This window comes from Durio zibethinus, chromosome 4 (genome assembly GCF_047325235.1).
Source record: "Durio zibethinus cultivar Kanyao isolate XHJ-2024 chromosome 4, ASM4732523v1, whole genome shotgun sequence".
Lineage (NCBI taxonomy): Eukaryota > Viridiplantae > Streptophyta > Magnoliopsida > Malvales > Malvaceae > Durio > Durio zibethinus.
In genome coordinates this window covers 33,587,342-33,614,825 of record NC_143165.1, presented here as the reverse complement: position 1 = coordinate 33,614,825, position 27,484 = coordinate 33,587,342, and the positions used below count along the sequence as shown (strand labels likewise).

The window sequence follows — 27,484 nt, the reverse complement described above, 5'->3', positions numbered from 1 at the left end:
GGGTTTCATAAGATTTTATTTATTCTGTAAGATGAAATTAGTAGAATTAATTTTTTTTATTAATTTTATAATTTACAAAATTTTAATAATTATTTTTTCATTTATTAAAATTTTTTAATAAAATTATCTTTTTTGTAATTTTTTTAAAAAATTTGACTTCCTCATTTTAAAGAAATGAATTTTCAGTAAGTTTATAATATTTTAAAAATAGATTTTCAAAAAATCATAAAATTTATTGAATATAGATATTTAAAAACTTATGAGAAGTGTAATTAAGTAATTTTACTTACAAAAATTCTTTTTGAAATTAAGGGGTGTACAGAACAAAAATGGTGGGGCATTTAGCAGCACATTTCATATATTCCTTTAAATTTAGGAAAAAATATTTCTGTCATTTATGATTATCATGCAAAAATTATTTAAAAACACAGCATTTTCCATATACGAAATGTTAACAAAATCAAAGGCTTGATTTTTAGACTTGATTGAGTTTGAAATTTGTGATTATATGGTTTGATTAAAGGTTTTAGGCTTACTTTCTTCATACAAAAAATTTTTAAAAGCTTCTAAAAGATTACGGATATGCAAATTTGTACAATTTTGAAATTTACAAAAAAGTATTTCCTTTATTTATGATTTCATGAAAAAAAATTCAATATACTAGATTTCAATTTACCAAATTTTAACAAAAATAAAAAATTTTGATATTTAGGCTTGATCAAATTCAAAAGTTGTGACTTAAAGTTTGATTCAAGGTTTTAAATTTGATTTTGGATTAGGGTTTGGATAAAATGGAGAATGAATCTAAGAAATGAGAAAAAAAAAAATAGGTGTGAAAGGGTTTAGAGAAATGAGAATAATAAAAAATTAGATTTATATTTTAAGTTTGGAATGTAAATAAAAAGGGGGCTTCTAAATGCATCACAATTTTTGTTCTTTATATCTTTTTTTTTATTTTTTTTTTTTGTAAATAAAATTATTTAATTACTTTTTCCTAAGTTTTTTGGGATATCAATATGCTAAGTTTTATGATTTTTCAAAATGTTAAATAATTTTTCGAAAATGGATTTTAGCTTTAAAATTTTAAGCAAAATTACAAAAAGAATTTAATTAAAATTTTTTTATTAATTAGTATAATGAAAAAAAATGTTATTATTAAGAAAAAATCATAAATTTGAAAATTAAAAAATAATTAATTTTATTATTTTGATATTAAAAAAAATCTTACGAGATTTTAATTAAATATTTCATATATTGATGTTACGAACGATGATAAAAACACTATCAAGTCTGAATAATTAATATGTAAGAGTTGAAAGTTTTTGAAAACTATACAAGTAATACTATAGAATATTAAATAATTTTGTCAAAATTTAATATGCTAACGGAAAAAATTTTATTATGATAAGTAAATAAAAATATTTATTTAAAAAATTCAGTTTAGTTAGAATTATTATAAAATTTTAATAAACAATAAGAAAAAAATTTATTAAAAAACTAATAAATTTTAAATTTATAAAAAATTACATTTATTATTTTATCTTTAATTTAATTAGAATCTTATAAAATTTTATTTTTTCTCTAAGATGAAAATAATAAAATAAATTTTTTATTAATTTTAAAAATTATAAAATTTTTAATAATAATTTTTTATTACACTCATTATTAAAAAATTTAATAAAATTCTTTTTTTGTAATTTTTTTAAATTTCAAAATCTATTTGAAAATCTATTTTCAATAAATTATATAATATTTTGGAAAAGAATTTTCTAAGAATTGTAAAACTTACTGAATATGGAGATTAAAAAACTTATAAAAAAGATAATTAAGTAATTTTATTTATAAAAAATAAAAAAAGGGATGTAAAGAGAAAAATTATGATGCATTTAGAAGCATCCAAATAAAAAATGTGTGTAAAGAGTAATATTTTTTTTTATGTAAATAGAATTTCTCTTAAAAAATATTTTTCATTTTTTCCATATTGTTCTTTATTATTATTTGAAATTAACAAAAATAATTTTTCTTGTTCATGTTTTAAACGAAATCCACTTTTCAAATATACAAAAAAACGCTCCGAAGAAAATTTCTTAAAACCCTAAAATTTTGATCAAATTGAAAAAAAAAAACCAAATTGCTGTATCTAATCAATGGCGAATCTTCCAATCGTGCAATTCGAGAAGAAAATCATAGAAACAGTGGAGCAGAATCTAGTGGTGGTGATAATAGGAGAGACCGGTTCGGGAAAGAGCACTCAGCTCTCTCAGATGCTCCACCGAAAAGGCTACACCGATTCCGGAATCGTCGCAGTCACTCAGCCCCGCCGCGTGGCTGCCGTCTCCGTTTCCAGGTACAGTTCCAACTCAAACTGTCTCTTCTTCTTCTTCTTCTTCTTTTGGGGTTTATTTTGCTTCGCAATAAGAAAAAAAAGTGAGGGAGAGAGAATAAAAACTAGGTACTGAAATGCTTTAGGAATTTCAGACTATGTAAATGTTTGCTGATAACGTGTCGTTTGTCATTGGAGGAAACTGAATCAATCCTTTTCTTCTAACTTTTTTATGCTGTGTAGGCGAGTTGCGCAGGAGCTTGGTGTTAGGCTTGGGGAAGAAGTAGGTTATGCTATTCGGTTTGAAGATAGGACTTCGGAAAGAACACAAATCAAGTAATCCGTTTTGGCTCAATTAGTCTAATTTTCGATTTCAGTTTTTGTATTATTGTTGTTATGAGTTGCCGAGTCTAATGGTTTCTTAACTATGGGTTTATGAAAACTGCATAGATACCTTACTGATGGAGTGCTCCTTCGTGAAAGTCTGTCGAATCCGGAACTTAATCAGTATTCTGTTATTATTTTGGATGAAGCCCACGAGAGGAGTCTGAACACGTAAGCTTTACTTTCTATGCTGTTTCTTTTATGTATATTTTGATTGTATCATTTTTCATTTGGGTTATGCTATAGTTATAGTATCATTCATTTCTCAGGGATATTTTGCTGGGGTTGATGAAACGTTTGGTTAAAAGACGCGCCTCCAATTTAAAAGTTCTGATCACATCTGCAACCCTTGACGGTGAGAAAGTGTCCAAATTCTTTTCAGATTGTCCCTTGTTGACTGTCCCGGGAAAATTATTTCCTGTGGAAATATTCTACAGCAAGGAGCGCCCTGCCAGCTATCTTGAGTCTTCACTAAAAACAGCTCTTGGTATGGTGGGAGTTTATCATTTACCACATATTCTGCTGTTACAAGCTTTTATTATGCATATATGGTAGCAATTTCTTGTTGTTTAACAAGGCTTGCGCCATTGTTTTCTGCATCTAGATCTGCTTAATTACATGGTTAATGTACAAAGAAATACTAAGATTTTTGGTTTCTTGTACAGTGACTGTTATCCTCCACTAAGCATATGTTGATTAATAGCACTATTGGTGCATCCAAGTCAATTGACTACGTGTGCCTAGGTGTTAATGCACAGTGCATATCGACTACATCTTAATCTTGATTTGTAGGGAAAATTTTAGGTTTCTGAAATTTTCCTGGCAATCATATTTTGATCTTGTGATGTCTTACTAAGTAATTGGTTTTGTCAGATATACATGTTCGGGAACCAGAGGGTGACATCTTAATATTCATGACTGGACAGGCAAGATCTCTCTCTCTCTCTCTCTCTCTTTCTCTTCCTTGGGGATGCTGATTTAACTTGTAACTTCCGCTTGGTTATACCATTGATTCACTGATGATTTTACTGATTTTTTTACAATTATTCTATCGCTTATTAAAGTTGAGTGGCCATTTATAGGATGATATAGAGAAGTTGGTATCAAAGCTGGAGGAGAGAGTTCGGAGTCTAGAGGAAGGCTCCTGCATGGATGCCATAATCCTTCCTCTCCATGGTTCCTTGCCACCTGAAATGCAGGTATGCTTTCTGTCTCAGCTTTTCTTTTCTCCACTAGGACAGTGTTTTCTCAATTTTTATCAACAATTTTGGCACAATCGTGTCTCCTTTGTACCATTGGAAATGAAATTAACTTAAGCTAGATGGTTTTCAGATGCAGATTTTAGTGATTTTGAATTTGCATAATTTTGTGGTTGACATATTTGGGTTTGCTGTGACCCAACAGGTGCGTGTATTCAGTCCTCCACCTCCAAACTGTAGGCGTTTTATTGTTGCCACAAACATAGCTGAAACTTCTTTGACAGTTGATGGTGTTGTGTAAGCAAACTTGATACTTGTAAAATGTTGCTTGTTAGTGCTTGTATTTGTTTTGTTAATTTAAATTTCCACGATGTGACCTCTCTCCTTGCCAAAATTACTTGTTTCTACCCTAATTCTTCTTCTTTTGCATTTTAATGGGCTTGATAAGGGTCAAAATTTGTTAACATGCAGAGAATTTTAAAATGCACTGTTTTCAATCTCTACCTTTTTATGTGTAGCTTGCACTGATAAGTTGGCAAAGTTGGCAATGTAGTGATGAAATGTCCATAGAATCATTGCCAACATCAGTGACTTTTTATCTGTTAAAACACTTTTGAATGATTCTTCTATAGAGATGTAGGGCTTAGCACAACACAAAAGGCAAGAGCATTAGGTTCAGATTGTTGTCAGCCCTGCTTTTCTTTTCTTTTTTTCTCCTGAATAGAGGATAGTGTAGGAAATGAATTGCATGAGTGCTACTAATGTGTCCAAAAGATCATTAATTTTGGTCCTTATGAACCAATAATTTTCCTGCTTAATTTCCCAATATTATGTGAATGTTTCTGATCTTGGCAAAGCAACTACTATTAAGTCATGATTATGTTTTGAAATAAAAATGAAGTTAATAAAATTGTCAAATATAAACCAAGACGCGATGTAATCCTTGGTCACTATGTACAAATAAATATAGTACAATTTAGACATAGCAGAGACAAGGCTACTCTAAAAATCTAGTGGAGGACTTTTGTATTATATATGTAATGATATAAAGGCATGATCAAACATATCAATAGAAGAGTGTTTCTTCTTCTTAATGAGAACACAAATTTATAGTTTGGTTTACTATCTTGCTTCCATTTGTTTCTTAATTTCACTGTCTTCAATTTTCTACCTGAGGAAGGTACTAAGATTTGTTCCTAAAGGATCCTGATAAGTGAAAAGCTTATATATAGCCAATAATGAATATATTATTATGATAAACTGTACTTTGTATCTAATTCTACCAGCTTCTTTTACAAGATCAATTGCATGGATACTTTAATTGGCTTCTCTCTACACTAATTATCTGTATATTGATAGGTATGTTGTTGATTCTGGTTATGTAAAGCAACGGCAATACAACCCATCAACTGGAATGTATTCCCTTGATGTTGTTCAAATTAGCAAGTAAGTAGATAACTTAATGTTTCTTTCTGCTTTTGCAGCATATTCACGTGTTCCAAGTAGCACAACTTACAGTTTTGATCGTATTTTGGTCTTTATTTGTTTGCAAGTTCACTTTCCTTTATATGCATGATTTTGCTCTTATTTTGCATCAACAAATTCTATGTTCTTGTCTTTCTTCTGTCACTTCAGTGACTGATTGTTAGTATTCTTCCAAATGATTTGGCTTTTCTTTCCCTCCTTTCTTTTTGACATCACTTTTTGTTTGTATGATTGGAGGGTACAAGCTAATCAACGTGCAGGACGAGCTGGAAGAACACGTCCTGGGAAGTGTTACCGTTTATACCCATCCAGGGTTTATAACGATGAATTCCTTGATGTAACAGTTCCTGAAATACAGCGATCTTCTCTTGCTGGCAGTGTTCTTTATCTAAAGTCGTTGGATCTCCCTGATATCGATATTCTAAAGTTTGATTTTCTCGATCCCCCTTCTAGTAAGAATGCATTCTTATTGTGCTCATTTTTTATTTGGGCAGAAAGAAAGAACAAGCAACTGAGTTGTCGCTTTAAAATTTTCATTCTTTCAATATCTAAATTTGCAGTTTCTACCAATGTTTAGATTTTGGATATTGATTAAGTTTGATTGGTGTAACTGTAGCTGAGTCATTAGAAGATGCTTTAAAGCAACTCTATCTGATTGATGCTATTGATGAAAATGGATCAATCACAAGCATTGGGCGAACAATGGCCGGTAAGGATTCATCTTGCTTACCCAGTATTACCATGCTAACAGACGTGTTGCCATTAGTTGATAAATGCATGCATAACGTGGTAGATGTTGCTAGTATTTTTTTTTTTATTTTTTTTATGCATCACAGGATCATGCTTATGATATCTATGGATTTGTGAAACCTGAAACTGGGGCCTTGGAAGACATGGATTTGGGTGCAGTCAACTTCCTGATAACTAATTACCAACCCTTTTCATGAGACCAAACTCAGAATAGCCACCATAGATTCCAATTTAACTCACGTCTAGAACTGCCAAGCATGAGTTACTGTCTATTGTAATGTAAAAGAATTTTATTTACCTATAATTACTATTTCTCTTTTGGAGTTAAATTTCTACTCTTTATGGTGTTTATCGCAGCTACTTATATACATATATAGTTTCATTAATTGATTTTTTGTCAGAAACTGAACCACTTTGTAGATGAGCTCACTGCATGACTTTGTATTTGCATGCAGAGCTCCCATTGGAACCTTCACTTTCGAGAACCTTAATTGAGGCAAATGAATATGGTTGCTTATCCCAGGCTCTTACTGTTGCTGCCATGTTATCAGCAGAAACAAATTTGCTTCCTGGTCGAAGGTTATGTCATAAAAGTCTTTATGAGATTGTCCTCTATAAGGATGCTGCCTATGCTTTTCCCTTTATCTTTGATTTTACGAGCAACTAGTTGAACTTGTTTCCTAAACAATGCACACTATAATTTAAAGTTCCTACCGCATGCTCATTAATACCTTGTTTGGTGAAACCAAAAACCTTTTAGATGTTTCAACTAAATGTCAATACTCTATGTTCTTATGTGTTTGGTCTAATATGCTTATGTTCTTCAAGTTTTCTCTAAGGCACATTGGATTTACTGAAAAGGAAACTGAAATTGTTTCACTTATTTTGTGGGAGACAGACTTGATTTTAGGGGATGGTAAGGTTGGGGGCTAATGATATCCAATTCCATCAATGAAAATGAAGCCTCTATTTCTGTATCTGCAAAGTTGTTTTTTTCACTACTGAATGCTTGGTGATAGATTGTAATAATAAATAACATAAATTTTCTCTAACTGCAGCAAGAGTAATGAGAAGAAAAGGAAACACTCTCCTTTGGACCTTCCTGATGGTTCTGGTTTTGGTGATCACATCCAGTTGTTACAGATCTTTGAATGCTGGGATGAAAATGACTATGATATTCGCTGGTGCAAAGATTATGACTTGCAGGTACCTTCCTATATTCCAATTGAGAAAGCATGTATTTAGAAACTGTAAGACATTAGACATGTCATTTGTATTGTTTAATGCTAAACTCTGTAAAGTCACCACATAAAGTGATGTTATTGCCATAAATTTGGCTAGCCTTGTGACTTTTTCCATGTACATGAAGGCATTAATTGCTTTTGTTGGAACAAATAATAGAAATCTGCCTCAAGTACTTGATGTGTGCACATACCCTGTCAAGTTTCAGATGGATCTTTCTCCGATGAGCAGAAGTGCCCTGGATTTTGTGAATACGTTATGTATCTTTGATCATATTCTCATGCTAAAGGTGAATAACATTTGCCAAACTTGATATTTGCAGGTGCGAGGAATGACATTTGTCAAAGAAGTTCGAAAGCAGTTATCTCAGATAATGCAGAAGATAGCAAAGGGTTAGCATTGATTTGACTAAGTGGGGATTTCTGGAAGTTTTTCTTTTGTTAATTTGACTTGGCTTTACTGTGCATATTTATAACTCACATATTCAACAAGAAGTAGATGTGTTTGATATGTTTGCCCTTCTGCACCATAAGTCTGGTTCCAGAAAAATGATATCTACTTTAAATAATAGTTTGAGGCATAGTAGCCTTAGCTTCTCAATCCTGGTACTGAATATACATTAGATGAAACTTCCTTCATATTACTTGCATTTTCTGTGGCATTGGTAAGTGGAATGCATGCTTCAGAAATCTTGCAGTTAATAACCCAGTCTTCTACCATCCTGCCTTTGTCAATTTCCTTCTGTGTAGATGTTGCTTACTTTTTTATTGCAATAATGATATATGTATCTGGAAAACAGGGTCTTCAGATGTTCAAGCAAATCAAAATCAGAAAGGACACCAGAATTATAGGAATTTGAGGAAGGCATTGTGCATAGGCTATGCAAGTCAGCTTGCTGAGCGGATGAGGCATCATAATGGCTATCGAACACTGGGTTTTAAGTCCCAACTAGTGCAGGTATCAACTTTTAGTAGTTTAGTCCGGTAGTTTTATATCTTTCTTTTGTTGAGTTTCAGCCTATGGGAGCAGTATGTATATTAGGTGGCTACAATTCCTTGGTTTAAAATTGAGTTTGAAGACTTACATAGTCACCAAAGAATTTTTGAAAGTTAATCTGTTATGTATTATAAAAGCAATACCATTGACTATTAAAGTTCAAAACCATTGTTGATTCTTGATTTTACAAGTCTATTGTTGTTTGAAAAATCCCTAAAAGCAACTGCTGTTGATATTAGGTACATCCTTCCTCTGTGCTAAGGCCAGATGACGATGGATTATATGCAAATTATGTTGTCTACCATGAACTTATTGCTACTTCACGCCCATACATGCGCAATGCGTGTGCTGTGGAGAGGCAATGGGTGATACCGATTTTAGAGAAGCTTGAGAAACTTAATGTCAGTAAATTAAGGTAAATCAGATTTCGAGACTTATATCAAGGCAATGGTTCTGTTCTCTGATTTAATATTTAGTGTGGACAGATTTGAGCTTACCCCTTTTCTGTTTGTTGTGAAGTGGTGGTGGATTGGGTCATGTAGAAGAGGGAACTGAAGGAAACATGTTAGACTTGCCGAAAGGGAAAGCTGATATTGTTACAGCTCCTGAAGATCGCGAAAGTAAAATTCAGGCAGCTAGGGAACGCTTTCTTGCTCGCAAGGGAAAGAAATGAGCTTGGATATTGTGTTACCGCTGCAGTGGCTGCTTGGTTACTCATGGGGCCTGCCAATTTTGAAAAAGGCTGACGAGAAGGAGAATCATGTTTGCTTTCTCTCTCGGTTCCTAATATTTATTCGTTTGAACTCTGCCAATTGCATGCAAACCGTATACTCCTTTCGTCCCATTTTAAGTGTTCACTTTTCTTTTCTGGGAGGTCCCAAAATGAAGTCTTTTTTCCATGATTAGGCACCGGTAAATGAGAGTTCGGCGCACTGCTTACAGCATGCTGCTGGAGGTAACTTTAAACTGTATTTTGATTACTTCGGGTGAAGCTGCAAATTTTATTCCTTCACACAAAATCACAAGAGTTTGGATATAAGCTGATGGTGGGATTACCTCTACTGTTGATGTGATTCTTGTTTAATATACCCTATAATTGTAACAAATTTCTTTGCATCCACAGATGAAATGAAGATGGGATAAAGGCTAAGTTTACCGTCACTTTTTTCCTTTCATTGAACCGAGTTCCATTAATTTGCTCCGAAGGAGATGGAGAAATGTCAGCATTAGGTCACCCCAAGACGATAGGATTTGTTAAATTTGCCTGGGATGCTAAAAGATCAGGTTGACACTCCAATGCCAGGTAGTGGGCCTTGCTTTAAGGAAATAGGAAATGGGAATTTCAGAGGGGATCTAATCACACAATCGAATGTCTTGAATTTTCCATCATAGTCCATAGAAGGTTTTCTATCTAGCCCCTGACCGAAAAGAGTAATTTGCATCGAAATCCACCAATGTTTTATCTGACAAAAATCCAGAGCACCTAGGTTAACGGGCTTGGTTGGGCCAAGGAAATGTAAAGGATGAGTGGCTCAACTTGGATAGTTATGATTGGGTTTAGCTCATATGATTCGAACCCATTTATATGTTTTGCAAACTTTCTTTTCTTTTTTTAAATCTTGAGCAATGAAATAATTAGATCCGATGACATAATGAAAAAATAATGTAAAAAATACACAAATAAATATAATTTAAATTTTAATAAAAAATTTATAAAAATAAAATATATTTTTTGCTTTATTTATTTACACAAATTGTGATAAAATAAATTTTATGTTTTAAGTATATTAAGCACAAAATAAAAATAAAATACATGAATTGTGAATGTAAAAATAGATTTAAAGATTCATGTATTTATATTATGTAAAACATTCTTATTATGTTTTACATGAAAATTATATATCATAATTTATATTATTATGAAAATATGAAATATATAATTAGATTTTTTTAAATTAATATATAATTATTATTAAAATTTTAAACTATGTAAAATGCTATTAGTATTATATTTCTAATTTTATTATTATTTTATAATTATTATTTTATTAATTTTGTTATTTGAAGGATTAATTTTTTTGATATTTCGTGAGGTTGTCTGCTAAACGGCCTGCGCTGGATTCAAACATTTCCGGATTAAAAAAAAGAAAATTGTCAAAAATGTACTCTTTAAGTCCCCAAACGAAGCGAGGGCAAGGCAGGGGCAAAGGACGAAAAGAGGGTAAAACGAACAAAACAAAAAGAGTGGGAACTGGGAGGGAGAAACAGAGAGTGCTCCAACGCCCAAGAAGGCAACTAACAACATCAACATTCAGCACCAGCAATACCAACCCACCAGACCAACCACTACCTCACTTAACTTCACTTAACCCAAAATTGAAGATACAAACAGGACACCTTACACGGTTCCACCTACCCTCCCCTTCATATAAAATCTCTCTCCATATACATCACTTTGGTTTTTCTTACTTTAATTAACATTTTTTTTTCAGAAAGAAATGGCGACTTCTGCAGTCGCTTTGGAGGATGTTCCTTCCGTTGATATAATGACTGAACTCCTTCGTCGCTTCAAATGCTCCTCCAAGCCTGACAAACGCCTCATTCTCATTGGTTCGTTTCTTGGGGCTGTTTTATTTTCTAGTGTTATTATTTTTTATAAAGTTTTGTTCTTAGTGTTTTGAAGGTTTAATTTTTTTTTTTTTGGTGGTAGGCTTATTGAAAAATGTGTATTTATAGAACTTTGTTATGGGGTTCTAGTAATGTTTAGCTGAATTTTATGTGTGTTACTATTTATGATTATTGGACCCGTTTATTGTTTGTTTTGGATCTGGCTTTAGTTACTGACTGTAGTTCAGTTCAAACCTTTTTTTGTGTATTCTTTTGTGTTCAATTTGTACGAGGCTATGAAGTTTCACTTCTCTAGCTTAATACTACCAATTAGTTAATTTTTAAAGGGACTAGAGTTGACCCTTTAGCCACAATTAGATTTCTATGGAACAAACATACCAAATGATATGCAAAGATCAGTGCACTTTTTTTTTGGAAGGGGGAGGTGTTTTGGGTGATTGAACTGACAAAATTTGATGAACTGCAGGTCCCCCTGGATCCGGAAAGGGTAGACAGTCACCCATGATTAAGTATGACTACTGCTTGTGCCATTTAGCCACAGGCGATATGCTCAGAGCTGCAGTCACTGCCAAAACACCTCTTGGGATTAAGGCCAAAGAAGCTATGAATAAAGTAAATCCTTTTTCTTCTCATTGTCTAATTCCTATAGGCTTGTGACTTGTTGTCTGTTCATCTAATTGCAGATTGTAATATTAGTCCATCCGTTTTGTTCATGTAGGGGGAGCTTGTCCCGGATGATTTGGTGGTTGGGATAATTGATGAAGCCATGAAGAAACCCTCATGCCAAAAGGGTTTTATTTAGATGGTTTTCCAAGGACTGTGGTTCAGGCTTAGAAGGTGGTTTTGCTTTTTATGTCATATAGTAATTTCCCTTTGTTGTTGTTTTTTTTTTCTTTAATTTTGTTCTGGCTTTGATACTCTGTCAGTCTCTAACCATGTTTGTTATCTTTGATACAGCTTGATGAGATGCTTCAAAAGCAGGGAACTAAGATTGACAAGGTGTTGAGCTTTGCAATTGATGATTCTATATTGGAGGAGAGGATCACCGGTCATTGGATACATCCTTCCAGTGGTCAAACCTACCATACTAAATTTGCACCTCCCAAAGTTCCTGGTTCTGATGATGTAGGTGTTTTTTAATATCCTTTTGATTTATCTTTTCTATTATAAAATGATTATAGACATTGATTGAATCTGCAAGCTCTATTACTTTAGAAACCTCGACTCAACTCACTGTCACATTTATCTTGTCCTTATACTTTTGCCTGTCCTGCAAACAATTTTGAGTTCATTAAGCAAAAAAACAGTATAACATGCATTCTCTTGAATACACTCAAAATTCTTGCTTAAGTCTATTGGGATTGATGCAAGGCAATTTACCTCCTTTGATTTGCTTTCATACTGGGGCAAGATCTTGGGATCAATCTCTTAAGATCTTGGGATCAATCTCTTAAATAATTTCTTTAAAAAATTCCGAGAATTTTTATCCCATATCTAAGATGAATATGCAGATTCTATGGTTGTCTTTTGAGATATGATAATGCACTCTCTAAGAATGGGGTGGGGGATGAAAACTTTGGACCTTCTAAAGCCTCTGGACCTAGGAATCAATTGCATAGATCTGTGTACTTTACTGGACCTACTGGACCTAGGAATCAATGGCATAGATCTGTGTACTTTACAACTTGAATATTCATATTTGATCACCATATTTGTCCAAACTTTGTGATATTATATATACTGCTAGTCACTGGTTCTGGTTGCTTGCACCCTTTATCTCATCTTGTTCTTACCGTTCACTGAAGGTCACTGGAGAGCCTTTGATTCAAAGAAAAGATGATACCCCAGCGGTTCTCAAGTCAAGGCTGGACGCTTTTCATAGGCAGACTGAACCAGTATGCTCTATTCCCTTGTGGAATAACGATAGAATTCATTCACTCTTTATGTTTTTTTTGGACAAAGGAAAATGGAATTCATTGACTCTTTAGTCATTGCAATTTTACCTTTTTCTGTGGCTCATCATTTTTGTTTTACTGTATGTCCATGTATTCAGGCCCTAGGTGTTCTAGAGTTTTCATAATTTACCTGCATACTGAATTCTCATAGTGGAGCTTCCAAGTATTTTATCTGAAGCAAATTTGTTTCAAGACTTAACGTTATATGGTATCAATGGTTTTTTGAAGTCACTGATTTTAGATGGTCTTTGTTTACTTTATCCAACTCATACCTTTTCCAATTTCTCTAGGGATTTTTTTTGTCCTTTTATAGACAATTAGTAACTGCATTCTAGAATTAGAGCTTCTATCTTGTGTTATATTTGTGATAAAAAAAATCAAAATTTGAGCTCATCAAGTATCATGATCTTGTAAATTACTGATTTAGATGGCCTTTGGGCCCCCTTTATTCAATTTCAGGTTTTCTGCACTTTTTTAGGGTTGTATTTAGGATTTTTTTCATCCTTTCTCCCTTTCTCAAGATGATTTTATAAACAAATCCCTATTGTTTGACGAGCAGGTTATTGATTATTATGGTAGCAAAGGTATTCTTGCCAATCTTCCTGCAGAGAAACCCCCAAAAGAGGTCACCTCTGAGGTTCAGAAGGTTCTCTCCTCATATGACCTGATCATCATCTTTCACTCTCTCCAATTTTTATTTTTTGTTAACCTGCTCAAATTAATCCAATGCATTGTCGGATCGGCAAATCAGCAGTTTTCATTTCAAGACTTTGAGCATCTGCTGGTTTTGTGAGCCAAAGAGGTGTTTTTGGTACAAAATAATAGTTACTACAGATTTTGTAGTAAGAGTCTGACGTGATAATTTTCTGATATATGGTCATTGGCCTTATTTTCTCAGTTCTTCTTTCAAAGTGATTACTTTCTGAATTTTGTTCCCCATTTTGTTGTTTTTTTATGGGATCAAATTATCCTATTCACTGAGTTTTTGGGCCAAAACCGCCCCACGCCTTTATAGTTTAACATTCTTTATTGTTTTACCATTTAGTCATCTGCTCCTACAAATTACAGAGAGTTGGTAGATACAGAATATGAGTGGTATTGTTCCAATGGTTTATTTATTTTTTAATAGGACATGAGAGTATAGAACTTGAACTTACTCTTAACTCTTTGCCTTACTCTTCCACTCGAGGCAAGCCCAAGTAGCAATGGCCAAATTCTTCCCTAACCAATCATGGTTCAAATATTCACATCTTGTGTTGAGCTTATACAGTTTCATTTATTTTTATATTTGGGCCATCGATCGAATATCATTGAAATTAAGAGTTCAGAATTAGCGTTGGAAAAAATCTCAGTTGCCAGTAGTTGGGTCAAATCAACCATCTACAGAAATTGTTGAAAATGTTCAACAATTTCTCTGCTAAAATAGGGGAAACAAATAGAGGAAACCATAAATAAAAGAAACAAGAAGGATATCCGCCTTATAAACAAGCAGGCATTCCTGTCTGATGAATTGCGCGTGTATTAAGGCCTTAATAAGTGTCTTTTATTTATGTTTCTGCTATCGTTAGTGCACCATTTTCTTTGTGCAGAGCTCAGAATCAGAAGCAAACTTGTAAATTGCAATTATCCCCACAAAACATTTTGAAGCAAATTCATATTTTATTAACTGAAAATTCATATTATATATATATATATATATATATATATATATATATATATAAACTGCATTAATCTTCTCTGTTATTTGAAAGTAAAAAATGCCAACAAAGTAACCCAATGAACTAATTCACTTACCTCTGCTCTGCCATTGACTTTGATGAAACTCAAGAGATGGTGACGGTTGTTGAAGGCAACATCTCAACACATCATTTAGCTGACTGAGACGACCATCCATAGTTGCTATTTCTAGTTTTTTTTATTTTATTTTATAATTTTTATTAGTCACTTCCTTTGTTTAACGCAGCAAAATTTAGCGATAACTCTTCATTTTCTTTCCTTCGTTTTCTTTCATTAGTCAGATAGAGCAATGAAATGTGGTTCATGATGAGAGAACGAAGGAGAATTACATCATCTAAAAATTAAAAATAGTATAAATATTCTGTATATTCCTATTATTTTAAGAGCAAATTTGCAAAATTTATTTTGATTATTTGTAATTATATGTAAAAATTTTTCAGTTATACAAAATACATAAACAAGAAGTCAACAACATATAGCAATTTTTCTATCATTAGCACTTACAAAATGGCAGAATTCTACAACTTGGAGGTAGGACTTGATAATTTGATCATCAACTCCTTCCTCAGCACCTTACCTGAGGCATTCTTTGGCAATGAATCAATGAAAGTTACTCTTCGTATTCTCTTGTATGGAGAAACCTGAGATCAAATGTTTGAGAATGGTAAAAAGAAAAAAAATGATGAAAAACAAGTGGTTTGATTAGAAGCAAAGGATGTTCTTCATTTCAGACCTGTTGAGCAACAAAATCCTTGATTGTTGATTCATCAATGTTGCTGCCTGATTTTCTTACTACAAAGGCCACTGGTACCTGACCCGCTTCCTCATCCGGAAACCTGTTAGTAATTTGGAGTGTCAAATCAAATGTTGGCACGTTAAAAGATTTATCTGAATTGCCGACAAAATTAGTTCCGATCAAATTAAAAATAATGATAGCGATAAAATTTAATACTGTAAAGTGAAATTAAAATCAATGATGAGAATATATGTTTGAATGTAAATGCAACAGTGACTGAAATTTTCTATTTTACTTTTACATTAAGACAATCGATTGTCTTATCTAGGGTCAGTTATTCACCAAGCCCTTTCTCTTCCAGTCACAAACTGAAAGGTAACGGGCAACTGCACCGTGGTGCTATCCAAATGCAGGCCACGATGCAGTTAGAGCTGAATTTCACGGCACCATAGCGGTGAAATTCAAAGGAACCCTGAGTCAAGTTTGGTGGAAAGCATGATAACTAAAGTCACATACGGAACAACAGCAGCCTCGACGACATCTGGATGCGAATTAAGCAGATGCTCCAGTTCAGCTGGGGCAACCTGTTCCATTGACAAAGCAAGAACATTGAAGACCAGAAAATTGAATCAAGCTTTTTGGAATTGAAGAGCTCAGGAACCAACCTGGTAGCCTTTGTATTTGATCAACTCCTTTATCCTATCCACAAAAAACAGGAAACCATCATTGTTGATATAGCAAAGATCACCAGTTCTTAACCATCCCTCTGAATCCAAAACCGCAGCAGTAGCCTCTTCATCATCAACGTAGCCTGAATCTCCAAACAAAAATGTATAAAGAGTAATCCACAACAGATTCTCCTTTATTTCTTGCAAGTTAATCAAGACTAAGTCAAGTTTTGGGTTCGACTCATTCATTGTTACTCGAATAGCGAGTCGAACTGAGCTCAAGTAGATTAATACACGACTGAAGAGATTCGCAAATCTAATCAAATACTTAGTAAATGATAAAATATAATATTTAATATTAATATTTACAATTTTACTGTACCTAATGAAGTCCGAATGACTCAATTAAATTAAATTATGAGCCAAATTCGAGCATGAAAAAAAAAAAAAGTTTGGTCAAGCTCACATCGAATTTGGAGCTTTGAATTTTCGAGTCAAGCCAAATTAGAGCCGGACAGTGTACCGTTCCACTTGATTATACTCCTAAATCAAGATATATATATTATAGAGAAAGTAGTAATTACCCTTCATTACATTAGCTCCTCTAACCCAAAGCTCTCCAGGCTTGGAAGGAGGCAAAGCAGAACCAGTATCAGGATCGACAACTTTGGCTTCACAGTTTGCCATAAGCTTCCCCGTCGCACCTTCTATTCGGCTTTCGTCGGGTTCCATGGTGGCAAACACTCGCCCCGTTGTTTCAGTTAGCCCATATGACTTCATCCACAAAAAGCAAGAAGTTCATTCATCAAAGCTCATCATATTAATGGATTAGCACTCTAATTAAGTGTTACCTGCGCCAGCTGAACTTTAGGCAGACGTTTTTTGAACCTCTCGATCATACTCTTACTCAAGTGAGCTCCTCCGCATATGATGACTTCAAGCGACCTCAAATCATAGCCATCCATTATATCAGCATCTCTCACCATTGTCACAACCAAAGGTGGAGCCAGCGCCAAATGGCTGACCCTATATTCCTCGACGACTCTGTACATTTTTCTCACATCAAATTTCCCACCTCCTCCCATTATCACCACGCAGTCCCCCGACGCCACAGTCCTCAAACTGACCGCTAACCCATACGCATGAAATAACGGAACCGTACAAAAAGTAACCATGGGGAACTTCCTCCCCGGACTCATTCCTCCGGCAATATTCGTTGCCCAGTTACGGTGAGTCAACGCAACTCCTTTTACCCGACCGGTTGTGCCGGAAGAGTAGAGAATCGTGGCCACATCTGATTGGTTCACTTTGAATCCTTCTTGTTCCTTTTTCTCATTTTGACATTCCATTAACGACTCGAATTCAACCGAATCTATAGTAACGACTCCATATTTAAGCGAAGGGATTTTATGAACTGAACTCGACGAGGCAAAAGCGATTACCGGTTTCGAAAGTCGGATTTGGTGGTGAATCTCGGGGATTGTGGCAGCTGGGTTGACGGGAGAGATGACGATGCCGAGAGAGAGGAGAGACAAGTAAAGAATGGGAGTGTAAATATTGTTAGGGGAGAAGACAAAAGCACAGTCGCCTTTGGAGAGGCCAAAGTGATTGCGGAGAGAGGCGACTAGGTTTTCGAAACGGGAGATAAGTTCGGGGTAGAGAATACGTTGACGCGTGGTGGCGTCGATGAGAGCGACAGCGTTGGGGGAGGGATGATACGAGTTGAGCAGAGAGAAGATGAAGTCGGTAAGTGAAAGGGGTGCGGATTCGGGTGGAAGTGAAACGGGAGGTCGAAGGCTGTGGAACGTCATGGTTTTGGAGCAAAGGCCGGAGTTTATGTCGACGAAGTTTGCCATCGTAAATTGGAACGGAGAGCAGACATGCAAGGATGGAGTTTGGACTGTTTTATAAGCTTTTGCTTTTCCAGATGATGTATCATTTTATGTATTTTTAATTTCCAATTGGAGAGCGGCAGCTGACCGTCCATACGGATTCATAAAAAAATTATCCATATGCAGTCGGATACCGTTAGAGTTTGACTTTACTTTTTTAGCAAAATCTTGGCATATTTGCCTCACGAGTCATGCCCCTAAAAAATTCATTTTTACATTCTTCTATTTTTATTTTAAATTTTTAATTAATTTTTGTATATAAGATTATATGATTTTTTATTCAAACATTCTCAAACAAAAACTTCCCAAATTTCTAAAAAACTCTACCCTCTTTTTTTTCTTTTATAAAGAAGACCACAACGGACAATAAAAAAACACATAAGATTAAATTTAAATTCTAAATTTATATTCATCTTTTAAAAATAATAATATAAACCAATTGAAATAAATTCTAGTTCTTACATAATTATTGCCTCTTTCTCTCCACTTCTTTTCTTCACATAATAATATAAACCCTAAAGATAAAGAATTAAACAAAGATGCAATTAAAATTTTTTTGTTAGAAATCTCAACTAGAACAAATAAATTAGGCAATACATAAAGTTTTTCATAAGCGATTTTTAATTATAAACAAATGTTTCGCGGACGTTATATCTTATTAAAATTTGCGATTAAATCTCTCACAAAGAAGTGATAACAATGTTTTTTTTTTTTTTTTTGAGTAAGACACATTCCTTGACCTTCAATTTCATTAATTCATTATACTGTTAAGATTTTGATTTCACCGGATTAGATCCGAGTAGTTTATATATTATTATTATGTGGGTCAAAGCCATCGGTCGAAATATGTAAACCTTTGTGATGGAGAATTTTACAACCAATGTCACGAAATATAATTCTAAGAACAGATTTCTATCAGTTGGGGTCTTTAATGTTGAGGATAAGGCAGCATTGGTTTTAGCCAAAAACTCCTTTTTTATTATTTTTTTATTTTATTTTGGCATTCGATGGTGTAAAGCCTCTATCTCGAACATGGGAGCGTTTTCACAAGTTTTCATTTCCACAATCGTTCTGTTGGGGGAGGAGAATAAGTAGAGCTTCTATCAAGTTTTTCTGATTTGTTTAGACGAACAAGAATTGATGTGCACTCTGAAGTTCTTAATAAAACTGCAGACAGAAATGCAACTAGCGGAGGAATACAATAAACAAAAATAGTGACAAACTCAAGTTAACATTCAATATCTCAAAACAGGATAGAACATATGCTGCAGCATCCTTGTCTCAAGAGGACAACACAATTTACCAAAACATACTTTCATGGAATGACACGGCATCAATTACATGTGAAAGGAGTTCATAACATGAAACAATAGAGCCTAAATTACCTAAATGCAAACTTGTCCTAAGGTTGAAGCGAACATGTAGTAAATGGATGCCCAAAAAAATAGTAAAATCCTGTTAGCAAGAGACTTGGTATATGCAAATTACTAATGTACATGTATTTATTACACCATGCAGCATCAGAAGCACAGGAATATATTAACCATGTTTAAAAGAATTTCATAACCCCAAAAGTAAATTACAATTATTGGTTGGTAGAATTTTTTTCATCCAAGAACGTTACTTAAAGCGGCAACCACGCGTTGCCAGTGACCAGTACCGTCATATGAAACAGATAAAATAGTTATTAAAGGCTATTGTCTCCATTATACATGATCCTGAAATATGCCAATAAACATAAATTATGCATTCATAAATTGTTAGGTTTGTACAAGTAAGAGCACTCTGTTTAATAAACCAGCTAGTGGAAGTAAAAAATGGTAACAAGGGCAGATGTTAGTTCTCGGGAGAGACTAGTGAAATACTCTCAATTGCCCTAAGCTAATTGGAAATACTCTCCCTCTTATCCTTCAGCATCCTCCTAAAATTTTGTACACCAACTAATTTAGAACAATCTCAATACCATTTGCCCCCACAAATTCTTCTACATCAATCACCCCCAGCACTAATCACTGTTGCTCATTCATGAATTACAACAAAGTATTTTAGTAGAATGTATAAACTCTATGAATATATATATCTAGAAAACTTGGGTTCACAAGAGAATCTCCTATTTATGCACTAATTAAACATTCAAATTCCATACTAGAAACTATCACATAGATCAATTTGAAATTAAAGTATTCTAAGTATTAAGGCATTCAAAAGAAAACACTTCTAGTACAGCCAAGGTAGCCACAGCAACGATAATACTAAATGAAAATCTAGCAATCAATACAGTCACATCTAACATTCCAACTATTAGGAACATAGAGAATGGGAGGTTAGAGGAGAACATATCTAAGAAACAACTTTAACCTGACTGTTCCATAAGGTTAAGACAAACTTCTAAGGAAAGCTAAGAAAGTTCATTCTTTCTTCATTCACTTATATAATGCCTTTCATTACAATTACATAGAATCAAATGCATCTTAACGATACCATTACATAAAACGATGAAAAATGCTAGTATAACAGAAAAGATAGAGATATTGAAGTGAACAAGTTAACAGAAAAGATAGAAATATTGAAGTGAACAAGTTAACTGAAGAGAAATATTATTAAAGTGAAAAAGTTAATCTTAAGATACTGTAACAGACTAAAGTTTGTATGGTACCTCTACAGAGCCTGAAGGAACAACTAATTGGAAGTTAGATAAAATCCACAATATGCAGGTGACCTCCTCAACCTGCTTGCTTTGAGACTGCAGTGACATTTGCAGACATGTCATAAAAGATTCCAGAGCTAATTACAGCTTGAATCTCTTAGACCATAATTGAAACATGATAAAAATAGAAACAGCAAATTATATGTTAACTTTGATGTCTTCAGGAGATGTTCCAATTGCTGACTTACACTCAACAGGTAAACTAAATCAATGGAGTAAAAAAAAGAGGGCTTGAGAATAAATAAGAGAAAATTAACTAAAGGTTAAAAATCATTTAAGTTTAAAATTAGAAACATAATACAACTCAACCAAACTCATTAACAACCTTAGTGAATTCCAAGTATTTACAAAAGCCTAAATTGAAAGAAATTAGCATGCTTAAAACAACTCATTTACTTCTCTAATTTAAGTCCCTTTCATCAGTGGCCGTGGTTAGAGGGAATAGGTATCAAAATTCATATACAACAACAACAAACTAAGCCTCATATCCCATAACTCTAAGGTTGGCTGTATGAAAAACAAAATGAGAATCAAAATTCATATATTTTTACAAAAAAAAAAAAAAAAACTAAGGCCAACTTAAGCACCAAAACTAGTCAAATTGATCATCCAAGGAAAAGCACAAGCTCTACATTTTGGTATGATCAGATAAAATGAAGATAAAATAAACTATATGTTCTTTGACTTAATTAGTGATGGATACCTTCTTCCCCTGATAACTTGTCCACAGTTTCAGACAAACAGTCACAAACTGTTAAACTGGTATGCCATCAATAAACAAATAAAGAATTTATGAAAAACAGTTAAGAAACCAATTCCCCTATTTGACAATAATAAATTGGGTTTTATACCCTTTTTCCCCATGAATGCACACAACCACAAAATAACAAATCTCGAACATCTCCATAGGGAAGAGACGAATCATTTGCAATATCTCAACTCTTCAAATTTTCTTTTCAACTCAGAAAAACAGTCCTACAAAACCATATACATAACAGTTGTCCTAGAAGCAATTTTAGATCTTGGCAATTCTCCTCTGCATCTCCAAAAAAGTTACAAATAATTACCCTATAAAATTAGGAAATGAAAAAAAAAAGAAAAAAAAAACCCACTAAAATAGGTAAGTTGGCACCACAATTTTCATACTGCAGAGGCAATTCCTCATGGATGGACAATATATAACTAACCCCATAAAGCATTCCATAGCTATTGGATTAATAAATTACCTTTGATGTACAATGGTTACTGTCAATTTCTTCATCAATGAAAAGCAAAGAACGTCCCCTCCACTTCACACCAATCATCTCTTGCAAACACAATGTCAATATTAAAAAGGATGGAACTGATAGTTGGAAGAAATCCATATTGTTTTTATATTCAAAACCAGCTATAAAGGGAATGTTTACATCATTGTTCCAATAAAAATGTTACACAATTTCAGCTGAAACTGATTTCTAAAAGAAGAAAGGCTGATATGCCACACCTTGCGATGCAAGCTGTCAGATGCATTTTTATATGATGACCAAAGCTGGAAAACAAAATAACCTGCAAAACATCTGGTTCACAGGAAGAGGCAAACAATATCTCTAGCCAAATCATCATCAATGCCTGTTAAAAAAAGCAAGAATGATCGTCTGACAAACAAAGTTTGCAACTTCCGTTGAATACATGTCTCTCACCTCAATCATGGCCATCTACCAATAATGTGAAAATCTAAAACATGAAGATCAAATGGCACTGATGGATGAACTTTCTCTCAGCCAAACAAACCACCAGTCCCCAATTGCCCTTGCTGCAACTCCTTTCTACGTTGCTCTTCCAAAGGATCTGGACTCTTCAACATTTTTCTCATGCGCCTAAGCATGATAACAAAAGACCTTATTTAAAACTTAAATAATAGATTAAAACCCAAATTTACTAAAATAAAACAGAACTTGTGATGTTTTCTTGTTTCAGTGGCTCAATACCTGTCTTGAGCATGTTGGGCAGGGAAAGTGGGCATGAAAGCTTTAGTCTTGGGAAGAGGAACTTCACGAAACCACTCATGGTTAAAAGCAGCTTCAGCTGTTATACGCTGAAGGTGACACCACAAGACTCAAAAAATCATCCACATATATACGACAAGGTAACCAAAATGTTTATGCAAGCCAAGTTATTTACCTTCTCCGGATCATAAGTAAGAAGTTTATTCAACAAGTCAAATCCCGCATCAGAGAGAACAGGTGTTCCAGTGAATGATGTCACTGGAAATTTCTTGCGCAACAGATTATACCTGAAAGGAAAATATCAGTAATTAATACAAACAAAAATAAATGCTGTGTTACTGAACTGTCACCAATGGAGGCCAGAAAGCCAGACCAGAATCACCCAAAGCTGGAAGCCTGGGAAAACAGTGGGAAAAATAAGAAGACCTGATATTACACTCAACTGAATCTAAAATCAATTTATAAAAGATCAAATACTTACTGATGCTTGACAAAATTGACCTTGACTCCAGGCAACGTGGAAAAACTGGGCCATATTGTCTCATTTGGAGTGCCGAGGGTTTTGAAAATCTGCAACCATTAAAACCCGCACAACAAATCCAAGATCATTAACCACCATGGGAAGATTGAACTGCTCCAGCAATAGCAAGGCCAAATGATAATGATTAATGAAATGTGAGGCCAACTAATTCAATTCACCTTGTCAAGTTGATCAAATTCAGTTTTCCCATTGAAAAGTGGTTCTTTCGACAGTAGTTCAGCCATAATACAACCCAGAGACCACATGTCAATTGCAGTGGAATATTGTCTTGCTCCCAAAAGAAGTTCAGGTGCCCTGCAAAACCAGCATGAAAAGTCTTAACTACTTGAATCCCAAAAAATTTAAATGCTCAGATAATTAATCAGGCAAACTTAAGACAAGTTAACAGTGAAAAGAAAAGGCTTAATCCTAAAGCTTACAAACAGTAAAAACAGGCTAGAACCCTACAGCATATAGGATTTACACTTTTCATTAACCAAAAAAAGAGAAGTCCAAATCATAGTTTATCAAGTCATGCTCATACTTCATCAAAGGCTTCTCCATGGAACTATGAACTCAAGGTTTTAGAGGTATTACTATTCAACATTGAATAAAAAAAAAAAAGGAAAATTTAACTACGTAGGGATGTTTCTGCCAGTATTCAACAGTAGACAACCCAAATGCAGAATTCAGAATTATTTTCCAAACATGGCATCACAAACAGAAAATGAAAATTAAAAAATGGGAGAAGAAAATCTCCCATATAATTTATTTCAATGGAAAATAAGAAACTTTAACCGTGACATTCAGGAAAGCAATTGATGGCATGCATAACTCACCTGTACCAAAGAGTAACAACCAAATGAGTATATGGTTTTAATGGGCTTCCATATTGACGAGCCAACCCAAAATCACAAATCTTCAGTTCACCTTGGTTATTTAAAAGCAGATTAGATGTCTTCAAATCTCGATGGAGAACCCAGTTATCATGAAGATACTTGACACCCTCCAGCAGTTGAAGCATCAGGCATTTAACCTCACTTTGGCTGAATGGTTGTTTCATTGTCTCCATCAGCCCCTTCAAATCATGTTCCATGTATTCCATCACCATAAAAATACTATCAAGGTTACCCCCTACAACTACTTCTTTAACATCTACAATCGATGGGTGATGAAATGAAAGAAGAATGTTTATTTCCCTCAGAGAGGTCAGAGGAAATCCTTCCCTTTCTTTCTCCATCTTTACCTTCTTCAACGCCACAATTTCCCCGGTCTTCTTGTCCCTAGCTCTAAATACAACACCGTAAGTACCTTCATCTATCTTATTTAGTCTCTCGAATTCGTCAACGCTTCTACATCCCTGAAGCATGTTTACACTTCTTAAAGGATAAGCTGGAGGTTCTGGTGTCCCACGTGAATCATTCTCATTCTCAGAATCTGTATCAGACTGGCTAACACTACTGTCATTTCTATCACGTTCAATGTCAATCTCCATGTAATCATCCTTCTCTGAATCATTATCATGGTAATCATCCTCACTTCCAGACTTGGAACGGTCACCTCGTTCATCAGATTCAAATGATCTGGCTCTAATTCCCTCAGACCCCTCCCTCTTAAGCTCCCCAAGCTCTGGAGTTGCTGACTTATTCCGTAATCGGTTATGGGATGATTCTGAAAGAGGCAACTTTTTCCTCCTTTTAGGCATTTCCTCATCTTCTAAAATTTCACCTTCATCACCAGGAGAACTATCACCTGCTGCCCATCTTGAGGAAGATATATGTCGAAATGGTGCATAATCTTCATCTTCTAGCTGCCTAGAATCCTGATCATTAACCTGATCTTTTGGTGGTGACAAATCCAAATCCTCTGAAGACTGTAGTGTAGAGTATCCAACAGCTTCAGCAGCTGCAATTGGTGAAGGAGACTGTGATTTCTGGCTTTTACTTTCCCTAACAGGAGATATCTGTACAGCCCCACCAGGAATGATGTTAGGTGACTTGAAGTGAGCATCGGGCAGTGTTGGTGGAGCTGGAGGGACAGTGACTGCTGGTGAATTCCTACTTTTGGAATAATTACTTAACTCCTTGTCGCCTCTATCCCAAACTATAGGTGAAAACTTCCTCTTCCTTCCCACAGGAGAACGAATCCCATTCTCCATTACCTTCGCAACCTCACTATCTTTAACCATTGACTCAGACTCAATGGCATCTTCTGACCCACTCTCACTAGACAACTCACCAGGCTCCTTATCTACCACCCTATGAGAGAACTCACATCGAATAGGCCCATGATTACCTCCGCCACCACTACTGCCACCAGAATCACTTCTACTTGAAGAGGAACGATACCCACCATTTACCACTTCCCTCTCCTTAATATCCTTTTGTCTAACCCTAACTCTATCCCTAGCTTCCGGTACTCGACTCCTTTCAGTATCATGGCTACCATTCCTAGATGGCTCATAATCTTTAGAAGAAGCAAATTCCCGCCTTGTCACCTCAAAATCAGACTCTCTGTCTCTAAACTCATAATCACTATAACCCCCATGCCTCCCAGCAGCCATGTGTAAATTTAAAAAATCCGAAAGCCTAATTCCCAATTCAAGAAATTCCCGCTAAATTGTTTACTTAAAAACCCTGAACCCTCGAAAACAACCAAGTTAAAGCCCAATTTTTTTCCAATTTTTGAGAAAAATAAAAGCCCAAATTCTAGGGTAATAAATACGAAATTAACCAATAAAAGCAGTTAAAATAACCAAACAAAAGAAAGTATCAGATCTTTGAATTTCGCACTGTGTAGCTCGACAATTTTAGGAGGAAATAATTGGATTATTGTGGAAATTAAAGCAAAAGACGAAGAGGATAAACCCTAGAAATATTGGTGAAAAATTGAGCGATGCATGGAATTTCTCAATCTCAAGACGAAATTAAGAAAGTAAAGAGAACTGAGAGTGGCGAGAGCTTACCGATTAAGACGGAAAGAAAACACGGACACAAGGGTAAAAGTCGGCGATCGCTGTTTAGAGAGAGAGAGAAACGGATAAAAATAATTCAAGAGTGGGTAGAAATAAAGCCTTCGGAATCGTGGGATAGCTAGCAGATAACTCTTTTTAAACCGAAACGTTGTGTTTTATTCTTTGGATATGCGATCGCGATTCGCAAAAAAAAAAAAAATATATATATATATATATATATTAAAAAAATAAGAACATTAAAGTTTTTTAATTTTATTTTTAATCATTTATTTTATTAAAAAATTAAAATAAATTAATCGCATCTTCTAAATTTATTAAAATCAATTAATAAATTTTACATTAATATAAATTAATTCCTTCTTAAAAACCAATCAATTCTCACTAGCTAGAAATACTTACCTTAATGAGGAAGAGATTAACCCTTGGACGACCCTACCAGTGCCAAATGCCTTACGCAGCTGACCCAAATTCTCGTCGGCCAAAATTTTTTTTTTTTCTTACTTTATTATTCGTATGGGGAGGGGATGACTAGAGTATTGTTATTTGCACTCCAATAATTATCCAACACGTCTCTTATTTTTAATGTTTTATTTTTCACTTAATACAATTCACACTCAAAGCATAAATTACCAAAAATTCAAATATTACATCTCTCTTTTTCTCATATCCTATCTCTTCTCTCTTTTCTTAATTGATTTTAAGCCCTAATTAAATTAAATTCCAAAAAAAAATTATCCATTTGAAATTAAAAAAACATAAAATTAGAGATAAATCATTGGTTTTTGTTGTTTTTTTATTTGTTTTGTGTTTAATTTCATAAAATTTCATGTTAAAATATTTAAATATGATTTAAAATTTTCAAAAATATATTTTTAAAAAATTTTAAAGATTTTCAAAAATAAATATTCGAACATTTTTAAAAACTTATAAAAATTTAAAGTTTTTGAAAATAAATATTAGAAAGTTTTTAAGAATTTTTGAAAATAAATTTTCAAAAATTTTAGTTGTAAATTTTGATAAAAAAATTGAGTTTTTAGTGGGAAGAAAAAAAAGTGAAAGCACCAAACACGTTTTTGGAGAGGAGAAAAAGAAAAAAAGGATGAAGAAGAAACAAGAAAAAGGGACTAATGAAGAAGGAAAAATCTGAGAAAGAATAAAAAAGAAGGACCCAATACGTTTATGGGAGGGAGATTAAAACGTAATTAATTTATAAATATTTAAGTAATTTTATTAAAACCTAAATTTGTAATAAAGACTTTTCGGATGCATTGAATAGTTTTTGGGTGCAAATAAAACCTCTCAC

The 27,484-nt window shown here is 34.0% G+C and overlaps 3 protein-coding genes and 1 pseudogene across 24 annotated transcripts; 2 read left to right on the top strand and 2 right to left on the bottom strand.

The window, feature by feature from the left end:
- Positions 1-1,980: 1,980 nt before the first annotated feature.
- Positions 1,981-9,996, top strand: LOC111287259 (RNA helicase family protein). Of its 7 annotated transcripts, none has more exons than XR_002689959.2 (18): positions 2,001-2,347; positions 2,567-2,659; positions 2,774-2,878; positions 2,977-3,194; positions 3,581-3,633; positions 3,790-3,906; positions 4,112-4,203; positions 5,266-5,352; positions 5,629-5,843; positions 6,008-6,100; positions 6,597-6,720; positions 7,200-7,347; positions 7,706-7,775; positions 8,183-8,340; positions 8,619-8,794; positions 8,899-9,141; positions 9,286-9,334; positions 9,503-9,996. XR_002689959.2 is itself a non-coding variant. In XM_022877665.2 (16 exons), the coding sequence occupies exons 1-16, from the start codon at positions 2,148-2,150 to the stop codon at positions 9,050-9,052; spliced, it is 2,103 nt and encodes a 700-aa protein (XP_022733400.2). In that variant the 5' UTR covers positions 2,001-2,147; the 3' UTR covers positions 9,053-9,412. The 7 variants fall into 7 exon arrangements, 2 of the variants coding, with proteins under 2 accessions (XP_089616106.1, XP_022733400.2); XR_002689958.2 differs by having other exon boundaries at positions 8,899-9,204; XR_002689957.2 differs by having other exon boundaries at positions 8,899-9,334.
- Positions 9,997-10,276: 280 nt separating this feature from the next.
- LOC111287594 (adenylate kinase 4-like) lies at positions 10,277-13,859 on the top strand (annotated as a pseudogene). The gene is made up of 7 exons (XR_016341732.1): positions 10,277-10,784; positions 10,872-10,989; positions 11,474-11,619; positions 11,726-11,844; positions 11,965-12,132; positions 12,813-12,902; positions 13,522-13,859. The product of XR_016341732.1 is annotated as an adenylate kinase 4-like (transcript).
- A 1,223-nt stretch (positions 13,860-15,082) lies between these two features.
- LOC111288411 (4-coumarate--CoA ligase-like 9) lies at positions 15,083-18,107 on the bottom strand. Its single transcript, XM_022879293.2, has 6 exons — positions 16,955-18,107; positions 16,688-16,877; positions 16,101-16,246; positions 15,952-16,019; positions 15,433-15,535; positions 15,083-15,340 (listed from the first exon to the last, which is right to left on the bottom strand). Exons 1-6 carry the CDS (start codon positions 17,957-17,959, stop codon positions 15,218-15,220), a joined length of 1,635 nt encoding a protein of 544 aa, XP_022735028.2. The 5' UTR covers positions 17,960-18,107; the 3' UTR covers positions 15,083-15,217.
- Positions 18,108-18,714: 607 nt separating this feature from the next.
- Positions 18,715-26,290, bottom strand: LOC111288408 (cyclin-dependent kinase G-2-like). Of its 15 annotated transcripts, none has more exons than XM_089759978.1 (12): positions 26,173-26,290; positions 24,047-25,843; positions 23,387-23,522; positions 23,169-23,257; positions 23,061-23,083; positions 22,863-22,974; positions 22,670-22,776; positions 22,382-22,558; positions 22,186-22,310; positions 21,929-22,008; positions 20,652-20,738; positions 18,715-19,162 (listed from the first exon to the last, which is right to left on the bottom strand). In XM_089759978.1, exons 2-6 carry the CDS (start codon positions 25,768-25,770, stop codon positions 22,943-22,945), a joined length of 2,004 nt encoding a protein of 667 aa, XP_089616104.1. In that variant the 5' UTR covers positions 25,771-25,843; positions 26,173-26,290; the 3' UTR covers positions 18,715-19,162; positions 20,652-20,738; positions 21,929-22,008; positions 22,186-22,310; positions 22,382-22,558; positions 22,670-22,776; positions 22,863-22,942. The 15 variants fall into 15 exon arrangements, with proteins under 15 accessions (XP_089616104.1, XP_089616100.1, XP_089616097.1 ...); XM_089759974.1 differs by having other exon boundaries at positions 18,995-19,162; positions 23,032-23,083; XM_089759973.1 differs by lacking the exon at positions 18,715-19,162 and adding an exon at positions 19,722-20,007 and having other exon boundaries at positions 23,032-23,083.
- Positions 26,291-27,484: the final 1,194 nt, after the last annotated feature.

Coding starts and splice junctions, on each gene's coding strand:
- LOC111287259 (XM_022877665.2), top strand. CDS start 2,148: ATGGCGAATCTTCCAATCGTGCAATTCGAGAAGAAAATCATAGAAACA. Junction 2,660..2,773: donor TCGGAAAGAACACAAATCAA/GTAATCCGTTTT, acceptor AAAACTGCATAG/ATACCTTACTGATGGAGTGC. Junction 7,348..7,705: donor GCAAAGATTATGACTTGCAG/GTACCTTCCTAT, acceptor TGATATTTGCAG/GTGCGAGGAATGACATTTGT.
- LOC111288411 (XM_022879293.2), bottom strand. CDS start 17,959: ATGGCAAACTTCGTCGACATAAACTCCGGCCTTTGCTCCAAAACCATG. Junction 16,878..16,954: donor CTAAAGTTCAGCTGGCGCAG/GTAACACTTAAT, acceptor TTGTGGATGAAG/TCATATGGGCTAACTGAAAC. Junction 16,247..16,687: donor AGGAGCTAATGTAATGAAGG/GTAATTACTACT, acceptor TTGGAGATTCAG/GCTACGTTGATGATGAAGAG.
- LOC111288408 (XM_089759971.1), bottom strand. CDS start 25,770: ATGGCTGCTGGGAGGCATGGGGGTTATAGTGATTATGAGTTTAGAGAC. Junction 23,523..24,046: donor GTTGTTACTCTTTGGTACAG/GTGAGTTATGCA, acceptor CTGGTTTTGCAG/GGCACCTGAACTTCTTTTGG. Junction 23,258..23,386: donor AATTTGATCAACTTGACAAG/GTGAATTGAATT, acceptor TAATGGTTGCAG/ATTTTCAAAACCCTCGGCAC.